This window comes from Pseudophryne corroboree (genome assembly GCF_028390025.1).
Source record: "Pseudophryne corroboree isolate aPseCor3 chromosome 3 unlocalized genomic scaffold, aPseCor3.hap2 SUPER_3_unloc_29, whole genome shotgun sequence".
NCBI classification, from domain to species: Eukaryota; Metazoa; Chordata; class Amphibia; order Anura; family Myobatrachidae; genus Pseudophryne; species Pseudophryne corroboree.
In genome coordinates this window covers 199,886-216,037 of record NW_026967518.1, presented here as the reverse complement: position 1 = coordinate 216,037, position 16,152 = coordinate 199,886, and the positions used below count along the sequence as shown (strand labels likewise).

Below are 16,152 nucleotides of genomic sequence, written 5' to 3'. Positions count from 1 at the left end.
GTATGGCCCGGAGGAGCGGTCGTGGGTGCGCAGTTGTGATCTTCATGCCCCCAGACTGATACGCTCTTTCTTCTCGCAGTTCCCCGATAAACCCGGTGGTAGGGGTTCCTTGACCCCTCGTCAGAGGGGGGGTACTGTTAGGGTCTCCTGCCCTGTGCTGCCACGTCGTCATGGCAACCGGGAGACAAGTGCTAGTGCAGTAACCTGAGCGCAGCTGATACTCCGGTTCGGGTCTTTTGCTGTGCAGTGGTTATAGGCTCTGTGCACTGCAGGGGATCCGGTGCTGGTTTTTGTGCTCACAGTCTGTGAGGTCTGAGTGGGGCGTGGACAGCACTTGCTTTATAAGGCCTCTTTTCAGAGTAAGCAGATGCTGCTGAATCTTTGTTGGTTAGTCAGTTCATGAAAGTTAGCCAGTACTGTGTAGCTTTGTATTTGTTTGTTGCTTACTGCAAATAGGCCTGGGGATTTGGTATTACACTCTGCCAATCCAGACCTAGCAGTAAGACTGGAGTCAGTCGTTTAGCTTGCGGGAGTTCTGTTACTACTCTGTGAACTTAGCAAGTTTGCGGCTGTATTCTAAGACTTGCCTGTCTAATCCTGTCTCACTGTGCTAGGTGTCAGGGGTCAGTTTAGTGGCAGTAAGCTAAAACCTGTGCACTGCAAGTGAGAAATAGGATTGTGGAGACTCTCCTTGTGTCTATCATTCCATCTCTGACCAAGGAGTTTACTGCCACACCCGTTGGTAACCCTTTAGGGTTTTGCTGTTGCCCTTAGCAACAGCATTTTGGGTTCTCTACGTATTAAAACACAACATCTTGCTTTTTCTATCTGAGCAGTTCTAATACAAGGGAGATACCCAGTTCCTTAGCCTCTGGGCTTCTCTGTTCACTTTGTGTGTATTTTGTTACCCTATCACCTTCTGTGTACATTATGTCATATTTCCCAGTTTGTCTGTGAGTCCATTTGTTTTGCATAACAGTTCAAACACCAGTACATTCCTGCAGACACTGGAGTGCATAACAGTTCTGACACCAGTACTTTCCTGCAGGCACTGGTGTGCATAACAGTAGCCCTTACATAACCTGGAGGTGTGTTTGGGGTCATTGTCTTGTTGAAAAACAAATGATGGTCCAAGTAAGCGCAAACCAGATGGGATGGCATGGCGCTGCAGAATGCTGTGGTATCCATGCTGGTTAAGTGTGCTTTGAATTTTGACTAAATCACCAACAGTGTCACCAGCAAAGCACCCCACACCATCACACCTCCTCCGCCATGCTTCACAGTTGGAACCACGCATGCAGAAACTAGAGATGAGTGGGTTAGGATGTAACACCAGAATTAACGCCAGTTTGGTTTTAACCAGATTTTTCTTATTGGCTATCCCAAATACGTGATGTCAGTGAGCCAATAAGATGTTGTTTTGAGAAAAACTGAACCCGCTCATCTCTAGCAGAAACAATCCGCTCACCTTCTCTGGGTCTCACAAAGTCATGGCAGTTGGAACCAAAAAATATCAAATTTGGACTTGTCTAATGTCCACTCCTTGTGTTTCTTGGCCCAAACAATTCTCTTCTTCTTGTTGTAAAATGTAGGTGGGAGTCTTCCTGGTGCTTCGTTTGGTACAGTGGCTGCCTCTTAATTTCACAAAAAGGACTTATCCCAACACGTCCAAATTAGAACTATAGAAACTATAGAAACAGGGGAACGTGAATAGGATGGCGCATCTGTGCCTATATAAATGGATGTGTGGTAAATGATACGGAAAATTATAGTTAATACTTATCCTAAGTTAATTAGGACAACTGGAATTCCTTGATCCAATAGATATCCACTTTCTGTGCTGTCAGAGTGGACGCACAGGTACATAGAAGACATAATGGTACGGAAATTATGTGTAGAAACTTCCAATGAAAAAAAAGTATTTGGACAGCCACCGATTGTGCAAGTTGACCCACTTAAAAAGATGAAAGAGGTCTGGAATTTCCATCATAGGTCACTTCAACTGTGAGAAACAGAATCTGAAAAAAAAACAAAAAACAGGAAATCACATTGTACATTTTTTAAACAATTTACTTGTATATTCCTGTGGAAAATAAATATTTGGACACCTACGAAGCAGCAAGATTTCTGGCTCTCACAGACCTGTTACTGCTATAAGAAGCTCTTCTATCCTCCACTCATTACTTGTATTAATGGCACCTGTTTGAACTGGTTATCTGTATAAAAGACACTTGTCCACACCCTCAGTCAGACTTCTACCTCTCCACCATGGCCAAGACCAATTTTGTCCCTGGTGTCCTGTCTAAGGACACCAGGGACAAAATTGTAGAGCTGCACAAGGCTGGGATGAGCTACTCGACAATAGGCAAGCAGCTTGGTGAGAAGAGATCAACTGTTGGCTCAATTATAAAAAAAATGGAAGAAATACAAGATCACTGACAATCTCCCTCGACCTGGGGCTCCATGCAAGATCTCACCTTGTGGGGTATCAATGATCTTGAGAGCGGTGAGGAATCAGCCCAGAACTACACAGGGGGACCTGGTCAATTATCTCAAGAGAGCTGGGACCAGTCACATAGGTTACCATTAGTAACAAACTATGTTGTCATGGATTAAAATCCTGCAGTGCCCGAAAGGTCCCCCTGCTTTAGCCAGCACATATCCAGGCCCTTCTAAAGTTTGCCAGTGACCTGCTGGATGATCCAGAGGAGGATTGGGAGAATGTAATGTGGTCAGATGACAGTAAAATTGAACTTGTTGGAATAAACTCCATTCGCCGTGTTTGGAGGGAGAAGAATGATGAATGGCATCCCAAGAACACCATACCCACTGTGAAGCATGGGGGTGGAAACATCATGCTTTGGGGCTGCTTTTCTGCAAATAGGACAGGACGACTGATCTGTATTAAGGAGAGGATGAATGGGGCCATGTATCGTGAAATTTTGGACAAAAATCTCCTTCCTTCAGTAAGAGCATTGAAGATGGAACGTGGCTGGGTCTTCCAGCATGACAATGACCCCAAACACACCGTCCGGGCAACTAAGGAGTGGCTCTGTAAGAAGCATTTCAATGTCCTAGAGTGGCCTAGCCAGTCTCCAGACCTCAACCCAGTAAAAATATCTGTGGAGGGAGTTGAAAGTCCATGTTGCCCGGCGACAGCCCCAAAACATGACAGATCTAGTGAAGATCTGCATGGTGGAAGAGAAGGCCAAAATACCTGCTACAGTGTGTACAAACCTGGTCAAGAACTACAGGAAACGTTTGACCTCTGCAATTGCCAACCGAGGTTATATTACAAAGTATTAAGTTCAACTGTTTGATTGTCCAAATATTTATTTTCTGCAAGAATATTCAAATATATTGTTTCAAAATCATACAATGTAATTTCCAGATTCTGTCTCTCACAGTTGAAGTCTATGATGGAAATTACAGACCTCTCTCATCTTTTTAAGTGGGTCAACTTGTAACAATCGGTGGCTGTCCAAATACTTTTTTACTCCACTGTATGTTCAAGATTATTCCATACATGAGATTATAATGCGGTACTCCTTATGAAAGTGAATGATCTTGTTTTAGTAGAGTAGATGTGGTGTACCTCACTTACACAATATAATGTGCTATAACCTTTATAATGGTTTCTTTATATCTTAACCCCACAAATAAGATATGCAGGTGATCTTAGGAACAGCATACCTCACTTACATAGTGAGGAACAGTATAACAAGGTATCGTTATCATAAGGTACGTCTCAAGCGTACCATTACTCACAATGAATACAGCATAACTCCATGTATAAAGGTCTCTGCATCAAATAGACTTGTACAGTGATGCAGTATAGGTACAAATTATTTCACAAATGGTTTAAAATGGTTGAAAAAATAAATAAACATACAAGCCGTAAGGGGAAAAGGGGGCTGTGCGAGATCCCAGCAAGGAAGAATATATGATTTTGTTGAGCTGAGGTCCGGTAACAAAGCTCCACATCCCAAATATAGAGAAATAAAATAGGTTTTACCTTACATGAGAGACATATCCACCTCACCTGAGCAAAGACCTCCTTTGGGCAACGCGTTTCGAGTCTGGGGTGACTCTTTTTCAAGGCATGCCTTGAAAGTCACCCCATACTCGAAATGCATACAGAAAGAGTCCCTCCCCGTGATGTCATCCCACTATTCAAATGAGCTGTCAAAATCAGACATAGCCAAAATCGCAAATATATACAGTCACTATTCGTGGTTCTGGGCTCCAGCCAGTTCAAGGGAAATTGCATAGTCACAATGGCAGTGTGTGTACCCACCTTTACACACCAGACGAGTTATTTATACACAACAATACTGATATTATGTGGACACAAAAGTAACAATACAATGACACATTAACAGGAAATTGTTTCTGTCACCATAGCGACAATTATCTGAAAATAAGATAATACACAGACAAATAAAAAGGCTCAATGGAAATCTTTTGTTTTTAAACAACTTTTTTATTTCATATATTTAATACACATTTTTGTCTATATTTTAAACTTAAAAAATACATTACTCTGCACATGGATAAAATATCCTTTAAAGCACAGAAATAAGTCATGTTACGGGTTAGTATTGCAGGTAAGTAAAACAGATACATATCAGGAGAGCCAAAAGCCTATGGGGGTCATTCAGGCCCAACCGCAATAGTGGGCCACAGCAATTTGCTGGTGTTGGCAAAATGCACATGTGCGTCAGCCATGCGAACACGCACATTGCGGCCGCATACTTGAGGGGCGAATGCAGGCGGACCAGGACCATTTTCCGGGGGGCTGCGTGATGTCACATGTGCGTTCATCTTTAACCCCCTATAAGCTTCCAGAGTGCACCTCATATCTCATCTTTTCCAAGTGACTATAAATGATATGAGATCGGTAGCAGCACTACTTCCAGGATTATTACACAGAACCAACATAAAGGTTGACACAGCAAATAACAATAACACATATGAGGGATTAATTAGAAATAAGGACACATAATCATCATCAAGTCTAATTATCAGCTGATTCTGTGTGGGATCCATACACCTCTTTACTGCTTCCAGCATCCCTTGGTACTGCACTGCGGCCATCCACCCTGTCTCCCCCCACTACCACCACCAGCCCTATCTCCCCCCAACGAGTCTTTCCCCCAATACTGCTAACCGCCTTGTCCTTCCCCACTATTGCCACCGTCTCCACTACTGCCAGCCACCCTGTGTACCCCCTCTTCCACCTCAGCACTACTTGGGGACAATTTTACCCACAGACAGTGCCTCCGGCAGCCCCCGCTACAGCACTAGTGCCACCAACCCTGTCTCCCCCTGACATCTCAGAATTGCTTGGGGATTCTTGGTACTGCTGGTAACAGTCCTTCATCTGCAGATGGAAGTAATGGGGCAGGTAATCTGCATAGCAGTGATAGATGAGGGCAGCCATCTGATTATTTCACCTGGCAGTAGCATGTATATTGCAAAAAGCATAGGATATAGGATAAGAACCTTGAAGAACAATGCATGGCAATGAGTATACTCCAGAAGATTATAATGGTTCCTCACCTGAAAGATGTCTATTGTGCTGATTTATTTTTCAGAGTATAGAAATGGCTTCTCACCTGTGTGACTTCGCTGAAGTGTAACAAGTTGTGATTTCTGTGTAAAACATTTCACACTCAGAGCAAGAAAATGGCTTCTCACCTGTGTGACTTCTGTTATGTCTGAGATCTGTGTGCAAAACATTTCCCAATCTCAGAACATGGAAATGGATTCTCACCTGTGTGACTTCTCCGATGTGTAACAAGATGTGATTTGTGTAAAACATATCCTGCACTCATAGCAAGAAAACGGCTTCTCACCTGTGTGACTGCTCTCATGTTTAAGGAGATCTGATTTGTGTGCAATACATTTCTTACACACAAAACATGGAAATGGCTTCTCACTTGTGACTTCGCTGATGTGTAACAAGTTGTGATTTCCATGTAAAACATTTCCCACACTCATAGCAAGAAAATGGCTTCTCACCTGTGTGACTTCTCTGATGTATAACAAGATGTGATTTGTGTGCAAAACATTTCCCACACTCAGAATATGGAAATGGCTTCTCACCTGTGTGACTTCTCTGATGTCTAACAAGATGCGATTTGTTTGTAAAACCTTTCCCACACTCAGAACATGGAAATGGTTTCTCACCTGTGTGAGTTTTCTGATGTATAACAAGATGTGATTTGTATGTAAAACATTTCCCACACTCATAACATGGAAATGGCCTCTCACCTGTGTGACTTCTCTGATGTTTAACAAGATCTGATTTGTGTGCAAAACATTTCTCACACTCAGAACATGGAAATGGCTTCTCACCTGTGTGACTTCTATAATGTATAACAAGATGTGATTTACTTAAACAACATTTCCCACACTCAGAACATAGAAATGGCTTCTCACCTGTGTGACTTCTCTGATGTGTAACAAGACCTGATTTGTGTGCAAAACATTTCCCACACTCAGAACATGGAAATAGATTCTCACCTGTGTGACTTCTTTGATGTATAACAAGATGTGATTTCTGGATAAAACATTTCCCACACTCAGAACAAGAAAATGGCCTCTCACCTGTGTGACTTCTTTGATGTATAACAAGATCTGATTTGTGTGCAAAACATTTCCAACACTCAGAACACGGAAATGGATTTTCACCTGTATGACTTCTTTGATGTATAACAAGATGTGATTTCTGGATAAAGCATTTCCCACACTCAGAGCAAGAAAATGGCCTCTCACCTGTGTGAATTCTATTATGTCTAACAAGATGTAATTTGTTTGCAAAACATTTCCCACACTCAGAACATGGAAATGGCTTCTCACCTGTATGACTTCTCTGATGTATAACAAGATCTGATTTGTGTGCAAAACATTTTCCACACTCAGAACATGGAAATGGCTTCTCACCTGTGTGACTTCGCTGATGTATCACAAGATCTGATTTGTGTGCAAAACATTTCCCACACTCAGAACATGGAAATTGCTTCTCACCTGTGTGACTTCTCTGATGTTTAACAAGATCTGATTTGTGTGCAAAACATTTCCCACACTCAGAACATGAAAATGGCTTCTCACCTGTGTGACTTCTCTGATGTATAACAATATATGATTTGTGTGCAAAACATTTCCCACAATCAGAACATAGAAATGGCCTCTCACCTGTGTGACTTCGCTGATGTTTAACCAGATCTGATTTGTGTGCAAAACATTTCCCACACACAGAACATGGAAATGGCTTCTCACCTGTGTGATGTCTCTGATGTTTATCAAGATCTGATTTGTGTGCAAAACATTTCCCACACTCAGAACATGGAAATGGCCTCTCACCTGTGTGACTTCTCTGATGTCTAACAAGAACTGATTTCCGTGCAAAACATTTCCCACATTCAGAACATAGAAATGGCCTCTCAGCTGTGTGACTTCTCTGATGTCTAATAAGATCTGATTTGCATGTAAAACATTTCACACACTCTGAACATATCAGTGGCCTCTCACCTGCCTTACCTGTCTGATGGGTAATAAGGTTTGTGTTCTGTGTAAAACATTTGGCATCTATAGAACACGGAAACACTGTATCTACTGTCAGAGCTGTAACAGATGCACCAATATCAGAGTGATCAGGAGAACATTCCCCAGGATCAGGGGGACCAGCTGATAGAGCTGGATGTATAATTGGGGTAATGGGGTTAGCTCCAGGAGAATCCTGTCTACTGTCATTATCTTTTATGTCACAATCCGGGGATAACATAAGATGTCCTTCTGAGATATTCCTGCTTGTGTGTCCATCTGCTGGAAATAAAAATACATTATGGAAATGTGACATTTTCTGTAACAATATTAATCTTGTAAACAATAGGAGAAGACTTTCTGGGACACTTAATTGTAAATGTGTGTGTATAGTAAAACATAACTTTTAATGAAGGCTTTATAATATTGTGTCTCAGATAATCATTGTGTCCACCCTCCTGAGAACACTCACAATAACAAATGTAATATTATAATAAGACTTAGATCTCTCTCTCTTGTACTGGTAACTAACCATGAAGTATAAATGGAGATGTAGTCACTCGTCAAGTCCTATGTCAGCACCAATGTAAAACAATGGATGGGGAACATATCGTATGAATTGGAGATTCTAGCTGAACATTCCGCTTAATACACCAAACCAGAGATTGAGCTGTTCCTTACTGATTTTATATAATTGTATACGGCTGAATTTTAAAGCTAGATGTTATTGCTTTGTATGTTTATAGCAATAAATCATAGCCGCATAGATGTTATCAGTCAGTAGAAATGTCCAGCTAATAAGTATTTTTCCTCAGTTGTTATAATAGATTATCCGACAATTGGTTATGCAAATTGTAGTTCTTTTCATACATGCATACAGTTAATAGATTATACCGTCCAGGTAAATTTCATCACACTATTATTTTCAATAAGTGTGAATTATAATTATTATGTTTTGCGGTTAGGATTTTCTAATAGTGCTGTGCACAGATGTATGGTTTAGCACATATCCCATAGATACCTCTCCCGGCTGTCGCTTCCAAAAACAGCCTTATCCGGAGTCCACTGCCTGGTGGATAGCAGGTATGTTTTCAGATGTTTATCCGCAAAATCTTTTGTATCCGATGTTATCCGTAGGTGTTGATATCTCTGGCCGGCCAGTAAGATCTGGTAAGTAAGACACTGACCTATTAAGGTTAGTTAGTCAGTGCCGAGCTGTTATCATAATAACTGCCTACAGGGGCGCTGTGTGGCTGGCTCCTTATACTCTGTGACTCTCTGAAGGTACTCTGGGGGAAACGTATCTGACATTTACCTGTGTGTGTGTGTGTAAGTGTGTATATCCACATCACCATGTCTAAAGACTCTGTGTCCTGTGCTGCAGACTGTTTATCTTCTCCTGAGGAGTCTATTCCATGTACTCAGTACTGCAATGTGCTGTCTCAGCCTTCTGAATCCAAACCCCCATGGGTGGATTCTATAAGGGGAATGATATCCCAGATTTCAACAAGGATGTCACATACTGAGAAAGAGACGCAGTTTTTGAGACAATCTGTAGTGGGTTTGAAGTATTCAGCTCCCACTACTTCCTCTAAAACCCCACCTACATACCCCAAAAAATGTACACTTGCCCAGATAATGCAAGCTGACACTGATACTGACTCTGATACAGGGGACGGTGATGGGGATATGCAGGGGGGGATACATCCATTGCTAAAGGGGTGCAGCTAATGACTGAAGCCATTAGGTATGTTTTGCATATTTCTGAGAAGGTTCCGGAACAAGTAGAGGCACAGGGGCTGTGGTGCTGCATGGTCAGAAGGTTGGAGCTTATATTACAGTAAATAAGAAGTCCTCACTTACCTTCCCTGCTTCTAAGGAGTAAAACTGCCTGGTTTAGAAAATCCTGTGAAAAACCAGAGAAAAAATTCTAGATCCCTAAGAGAATTCTCATTGCTTTTCCTTTCCCTAAAGAGGACAGGAAGAAGTGGGAAAACCCACCTATAGTAGACGCTTCTGTATCTAGGCTGTCTAAAAAGGTGGTTTTACCTGTTCCTGGTTCAACCGCCTTAAAGGAGCCGGCTGACCGCAAGATTGAGATCACTATACACTGCTACAGCCATGGCTTTAAGGCCCACTATTGCTTGTGTGTGGACTTCTAAAGCCATAGTAAAGTAGTCAGGCACATTACCAGAGGACTTCGATACTATGGATACGAGTGACATTGACTTGTTTTTATGTCACAGACAGGATTCTGCAGGTTTCATGGTGAAGGCCATGAAGGATATTTGCCTGCTACTTCCATGGCTGTCTCGGTGTGCAGAGGACTCTGGCTATGCCAATGGATGCAGAATCCAAGAAAAGTGTGGAGAACCTGCCATTTACAGGTCAGGCACTATTTGGGGATGCATTGGATGCGTGGATTTCCATGGCGACTGTGGGTAAGTCGACATTTGTTCCCTCTGCAGCAGCCCCAGCTAGGAAATCTTATCCTACTCCTACACTGCAGTCCTTTTGGACCGCAAAATTTAAAAAATCCAAACCCCCTCCCACCTTCTTTAGAGGAGGTCGGGGAAGATCCAAAAGACCTCACCAACAGGTTCCCAGGAACAGAAACCAGGTTCTGCTTCCTCCAAATACTCAGAATGATGGTGGACCTCTTAGCCTGGAGATCAGGCAGATGGGAGCGAGACTAAAAGATTTCAGTCACGTCTTGGCGTCTTCATGCCTAGACCCCTGGGTGACGGATATTGTTACCCAGGGGTACAGACTGGAGTTGCAGGAACTCCCACCTCACAGATTCTTCAAATCAGGCTTACCGGCTTCGCTGACAGAAAGTGCTATCCTACAGGAAGCCCTTCAAAAATTGGTACAAACAAATGTCATTGGTCCAGTTCCACCTCACCCAAAAACCAAGGGTTATTACTAAAACTTGTTTGTGGTATCAAAACCGGACGGTTCAGTAAGGCCCATATTGAACCTGAAGTCGTTGAACCACTACTTGAGGGTTTTCCAATTCAAGATGGAGTCTCTGAGAGCGGTGATCTCAGGTCTGGAGGAGGGGGAATTCTTAGTATCCCTGAATATCAAGGATGCGTACCTTCACATTCTGAGCTGGCCACCTCACCATACCTAGCTACGGTTTGCACTACAGGACTGTCACTATCAGTTCCAGACATCTCCATTTGGCCTCTCCACAGCACCGAGGGTGGTCACCAAGGTCATTGCGGACATGATGCTCCTATGCAAAGAGGGAGTGAACATAATTCCATAACTGGATGATCTGCTGATAGTGGCATCTTCCACGGAGAAGCTGTTGCAAAGTATTGCGCTCTCAACTCAACTACTCTGGGATCATGGGTGGATCCTGAACCTTCCAAAGTCACATTTGGAACCGACAAGGAAACTGCCCTTCCTGGGGATGATATTCGACACTGAAGTGCAGATGGTGTTTCTACTGGTGGAGAAAGCGTTGGTGATCCAATCAATGGTCTGGGACGTCTTGAAACCTCCCCGGGTATCGGTTCATCAGTGCATTCGCCTTCTGGGGAAGATGGTATCCTCCTACGAGGCTCTACAATACGGAAGATTCCATGCACGGTTCTTCCAGCTGGATCTCCTGGACAAGTGGTCGAAATCGCATCTTCACATGCACCAGCGGATATTCCTGTCGCCGAAAGCCAGAATTTCACTACTCTGGTGGCTGCAAACTTCTCACCTGCTCAAGGGCCGCAGGTTCGGGATTCACAATTGTATTCTTCTAACCACGGATGCAAGCCTCAAGGTTGGGGAGTAGTCACCCAGGGGGAAAACTTCCAGGGAAAGTGGTCAAGCTAGGAATCGGTCCTTCCAATAAACATTCTGGAACTAAGGGCCATATACAATGGCCTTCTGCAAGCGGCTCATCTTCTGCAAGATCGAGCAATTTAGGTTTAGTCAGACAACATCACAGCGGTGTTCTACATAAACAGGCAGGGTGGAACGAAGAGCAGGGCTGCAATGTCAGAAGTAACAAGAATCCTCCTCTGGGCAGAAAGACACGCGCTGGCACAGTCAGTAATCTTCATTCCGGGAGTGGACAACTGGGAAGCGGACTTCCTCAGCAGACATGATATCCATCTAGGAGAATGGGGCCTCCACCCAGAGGTATTCACAGAGGTAACACTCCAATGGGGTGTACCTCAGATAGACATGATGGCCTATCGACTCAACAAGAAGCTTCGGAGGTACTGTTCCAGCTCACGAGACCCACAGGCAGTGGCGGTGGATACCCTGGTGACTCCGTGGGTGTTCCAGTCAGGGTATGTGTTCCCTCCACTTCCACTCATCCCAATGATTCTCAAACTAATAAAAAGATCAAGAGTTCCGGCGATCCTCATTGCTCTGGACTGGCCAAGGCGGGCTTGGTACGCGGATCTTCTGGTATTACTGCTGGAGGATCCGAGGCCTCTTCCTCTTTGCGAGGACCTTCTACTGCAGGGGCTGTTTTCCCACGGCTACATTTGAGGGCATGGAGGTTGAACGCCAGATCTTAGCTCGGAAGGTTATTCCTACTCTGATCCAAGCTAGGAAGGGAGTAATGTCTAAGCATTACCATTGGATTTGGAAAAAGTATGTGTCTTGGTGTGAATACAAAAAGTTTCCTACGGTGGAGTTTCAACTGGGACATTTTCTCCTCTTTCTCTGCAAACAGGTATGAATGTTGGCCTACACTTGGGCTCCATCAAGGTCCAGATTTCGGCCTTGTCTATTTTCTTCCAGAAACAATTTGCTGCTATCCCTGAGGTTCAGACTTTCTTGAAAGGAGTTCTGCACATCCAACCACCCTTTGTGCCTCCTATGGCACCTTGGGATCTTAATGTGGGCTGCAGTTCCTGCAGTCGGATTGGTTAGAACCTTTACAGGAGGTGGACGTAAAATGTATTACTTGGAAGGTGGTCACGTTGTTGGCCTTGGCTTCTGCCAGACGTGTGTCAGAATAGGGGGCATTGTCGCGCAAGAGCCCCTACTTGATTTTCCATGAGGATAGAGCTGAGCTCAGAATGCGTCAGCAATTTTTCCCTAAGGTTGTGTTGGCTTTTCATATCAACCAACCTATTGTGGTGCCAGTGGCTACTGACACCTTAATTACCACAAAGTACTTGGATGTCGTGTGGGCTTTGAAAATCTATGTGAAGAGAACTACTCGTCACAGGAAGTCAGACGCACTATCTGTACTTTATGATCACAACAAGATACTGGGTTGGTCTTAGTTTCATGGGGAAGTTCCAAAACTCCAAACCGGGTGGGAGAGTGCTGAGACCCCATCAAAACTGATTGACCAAACTGAAGGTCCTCAGTAGCTAAGGTGTTGAACCTTTAAAAGTTTACAGCGTGTTCGAACCCAACCAAGTAGCTGCCCAGCATAACTGCAAAGCTGAGACACCCCGGGCAGCCACCTAGGAAGAACTCACCTACCAGGTGGAGTGGGCCTGAACACACCTCGGCAGCAGCAAAGCCGCCGAAGAGTGAGCCTGTTGGATTGTACACGCAATAGACTGCTTCGAAGCAGGACAACCAATCTTTGAAGCATCATAGAGAACAAAAAGCGAGTCTGATTTTCTGAAACGAGCTGGCCTCTTGACATAAATCTCCAAAGCCAAGTCCAAGTACATTGGTGTAACAGACGTGCCAGTGACAACCAGAACCACCATAGGCCAAGTGAGTTTTAAGCACCGCTCTATTCTCATGAAACACCACAGAAGGACTCTTACAGGATAAGGCCCCTAATTTCAAAACATGCCTCACTGAGGCCAAGGCCAACAACATGATAGCCTGCCATGTCAAATACTCCATGTCCACCCTGTTGAAATGTTCAATCAAACCGATTGGAGAAAGGCCAGAACCAAATTGAGAACTCACGGCGCTGTGGGAGGCACAAAGGGTGGTCGAATATGAAGGACACCTGTCAAGAACATCTGGACCACTGGGAGAACAGCCAATTGTTCACTGGAAGAAAAAGACATGGCTGAGATTTGAACTTTTTTGGAGCCTAAACGTAGGCCCACATCCACAACAGCCTGCAGGAAGTGCAAGAAATGTCCCAGATGAAAATCCATAGCAGAATACTGTTGACCCTCACACCAAGAGATACATTTCTCCCATATGCAATGGTAATGTTTCTATGCGACTATCTGGCCGGCTTGGAGCATAGTCGAGATAACCTTGCCCGGAATCTCTGTCCTGGCACAAAATCATCCCAATATACATCCATTACATCAAACGTAGCCGTGGTAAGTCTGGATAAACGAACAGCCAATGTGTAAGACGATTATCCTGAATTGGCAGAGGCCAGGGGCCTACGAGTAATAAGGCTAGAATGTCTACATACCAGGCCAGTCTGGGGCAATCAGAATTGCCTGAACCCTGTCCCCTTAAGTCCTTTGAAAACTCTTGGAATTAGAGGAACTGGAGGGAACAAGTACACCAATGTTACGCACACCAGTGCTAACAGGAGTATACCGGTGTATGAACAGAGAGGGATGCGAAGCAAACGAACTCACAGACAGTATAACATAACATACACAGAAGGTGATGGAATAACTAATAAACACAAAGTGAACGGAGAAGCCCAAAGGTTCAGGAACTGGGTGTCTCCCTAGTGTCAGGAATGCTCAGATGGAATAGAGCGGACAATGAAGCGAGATGTAGTGATTGAACATGTGGAGCACCCGAAATGATGTTGCTAAGAGCAACAGAAAAAACCCCAAAGGGTTACCAACGGGTGTGGGAATAAACTCCTTGGTCAGAGATAGAAATATAGACACAAGGAGAGTATCCACAATCCTAACCCCCACTTGCAGGGCACAGGTTCAGCTTACTGCCACTAAACTGACACCTGGACGCCCTGCACAGTGAGAGAGGATTAAGCAGGCAGGTCTGAGAGTACAGCCGCAAACCTGCTGGGTTCACAGAATAGCAAAAGAACCCCAGCAGGTTAAACAACTGACTCCAGTCTTACTGCTAGGTCCGGATTGGCAGAATGAAGTACCGAATCCCAAGGCCTATTTGCAGTAAGCAACAAGTAAATACAAAGTCACACAGTACTAGCTAATTCTCTGGAACTGACTAACAAACAAAGATTCAGCAGCATTTGCCTAGCCTGAGAGGATGGTTTATATAGCAGGTGCTGTCCACGCCTCACTCAGACCTCACAGACTGTGAGCACAAACCAGCGCCGGATTCCCTACCGTGAACCTGTAACCACTGCACAGTAAAAACCTGTCCCGGAGTATCAGTTACGCTCAGGTTACTTCGCTAACACTTGCCTCCCGGTTGCCATGGCGACGTGGCAGCACAGAGCAGGAAATCCTAACAGTACCCCCCCCCCCCCCCTCTGACGAGGGGTCAAAGAACCCCTACCACCGGGTTTATCGGGGAACTGCGAGAAGAAAGAGCGTATCAGTCGGGGGGCATGAAGATCACAACTGCGCACCCATGACAGCTCCTCCGGGCCATACCCCTTCCAGTGCACCAAAAATGACAGCCGACCCCGAACCATCTTGGAGTCGAGAACCCTTTCAACCACAAACTCCCTCTGACCCCGTATCATAAGAGAAGAAGGTCTTCCACTGGAAGAAGGATTACTAACCGCCAGTTTTAAAAGGGAACAATTAAATGTTTTATTGATACCCAATGAACGGGGCAGATCTAACTGAAATGCCACCGGATTGATAACCCTGGTGATCTTTTAGGGCCGATAAACCGGGGGCCTAACTTATGAGATGGCTGTCTCAACTTCAAATTCTTGGTGGACAACCAGATGAAGTCTCCTAATTTGAAGCTGCAGGGTCTTCTCCGCTTATCAAAAACCCTTTTGGTCACTAATGACACAGACACAAGGGCTTTCTTCACTTTCCTCCAAATACCCCTAAGGGCCGAAACCACAGAGGAACCACCAGGCGTGGAATCCAAGGGGTCAAAAGAATTGGCCTTTGGATGATGCCCATACACACAAAGGAAGGGAGAGATCCCTGTAGCAGAGTGAGCCGCGTTGTTATAGGCAAACTCCGCCATGGACAGATGAGCAACCCAGTCAGTATGACACTTGGAGACATAACACCTGAGGAACTGCTCCAAGGACTGGTTCACCCTCTCAGTCTGCCCATTAGACTGTGGATGGTAGCCTGACGACAAGCTCACAGAAATCTGGAGATCAGAACAAAATGCCCTCCAGAATTTGGCCACACAGTCAGAGACCACATCAAGTGGCAACCCGTGGAGGTGCACAGCATGCTGCATAAATAACTCAGACAGGCGTCTGGCCGATGGCAACCCAACCAATGGAACGAAATGCGCCATATTCGAAAACCTGTCAATGACAACCCAAATGGCTGTCATCCCTGAGGATTTGGGCAAGTCCACCACAAAATCCATGGAAATGTGGGTCCATGGCTTAGATGGAATAGAGAGTGGATGTAATGGGCCGACAGGAACCCCTCTAGGAGTTTTATTTCGGGCACAAACATCACATGCCCGAACCCACTGATCCACATCTCTAGCCACCGAGGGCCACCACACCGCCCTAGACAGCAACTCCCGAGTTCTGGCAATACCCGGATGCCC

At 44.7% G+C, this 16,152-nt stretch overlaps 1 protein-coding gene across 1 annotated transcript in view; it reads right to left on the bottom strand.

The window, feature by feature from the left end:
- Positions 1 to 4,507: 4,507 nt before the first annotated feature.
- LOC134983907 (zinc finger protein 271-like) overlaps positions 4,508 to 16,152 on the bottom strand; it is a 72,797-nt gene continuing 61,152 nt past the window's right edge. The window contains exon 5 of the mRNA XM_063949518.1: positions 4,508 to 7,830. Coding sequence (XP_063805588.1) covers positions 5,939 to 7,830 — 1,892 coding nt within the window. The 3' untranslated portion in view covers positions 4,508 to 5,938. The remainder of the gene's footprint in view (positions 7,831 to 16,152) is intronic.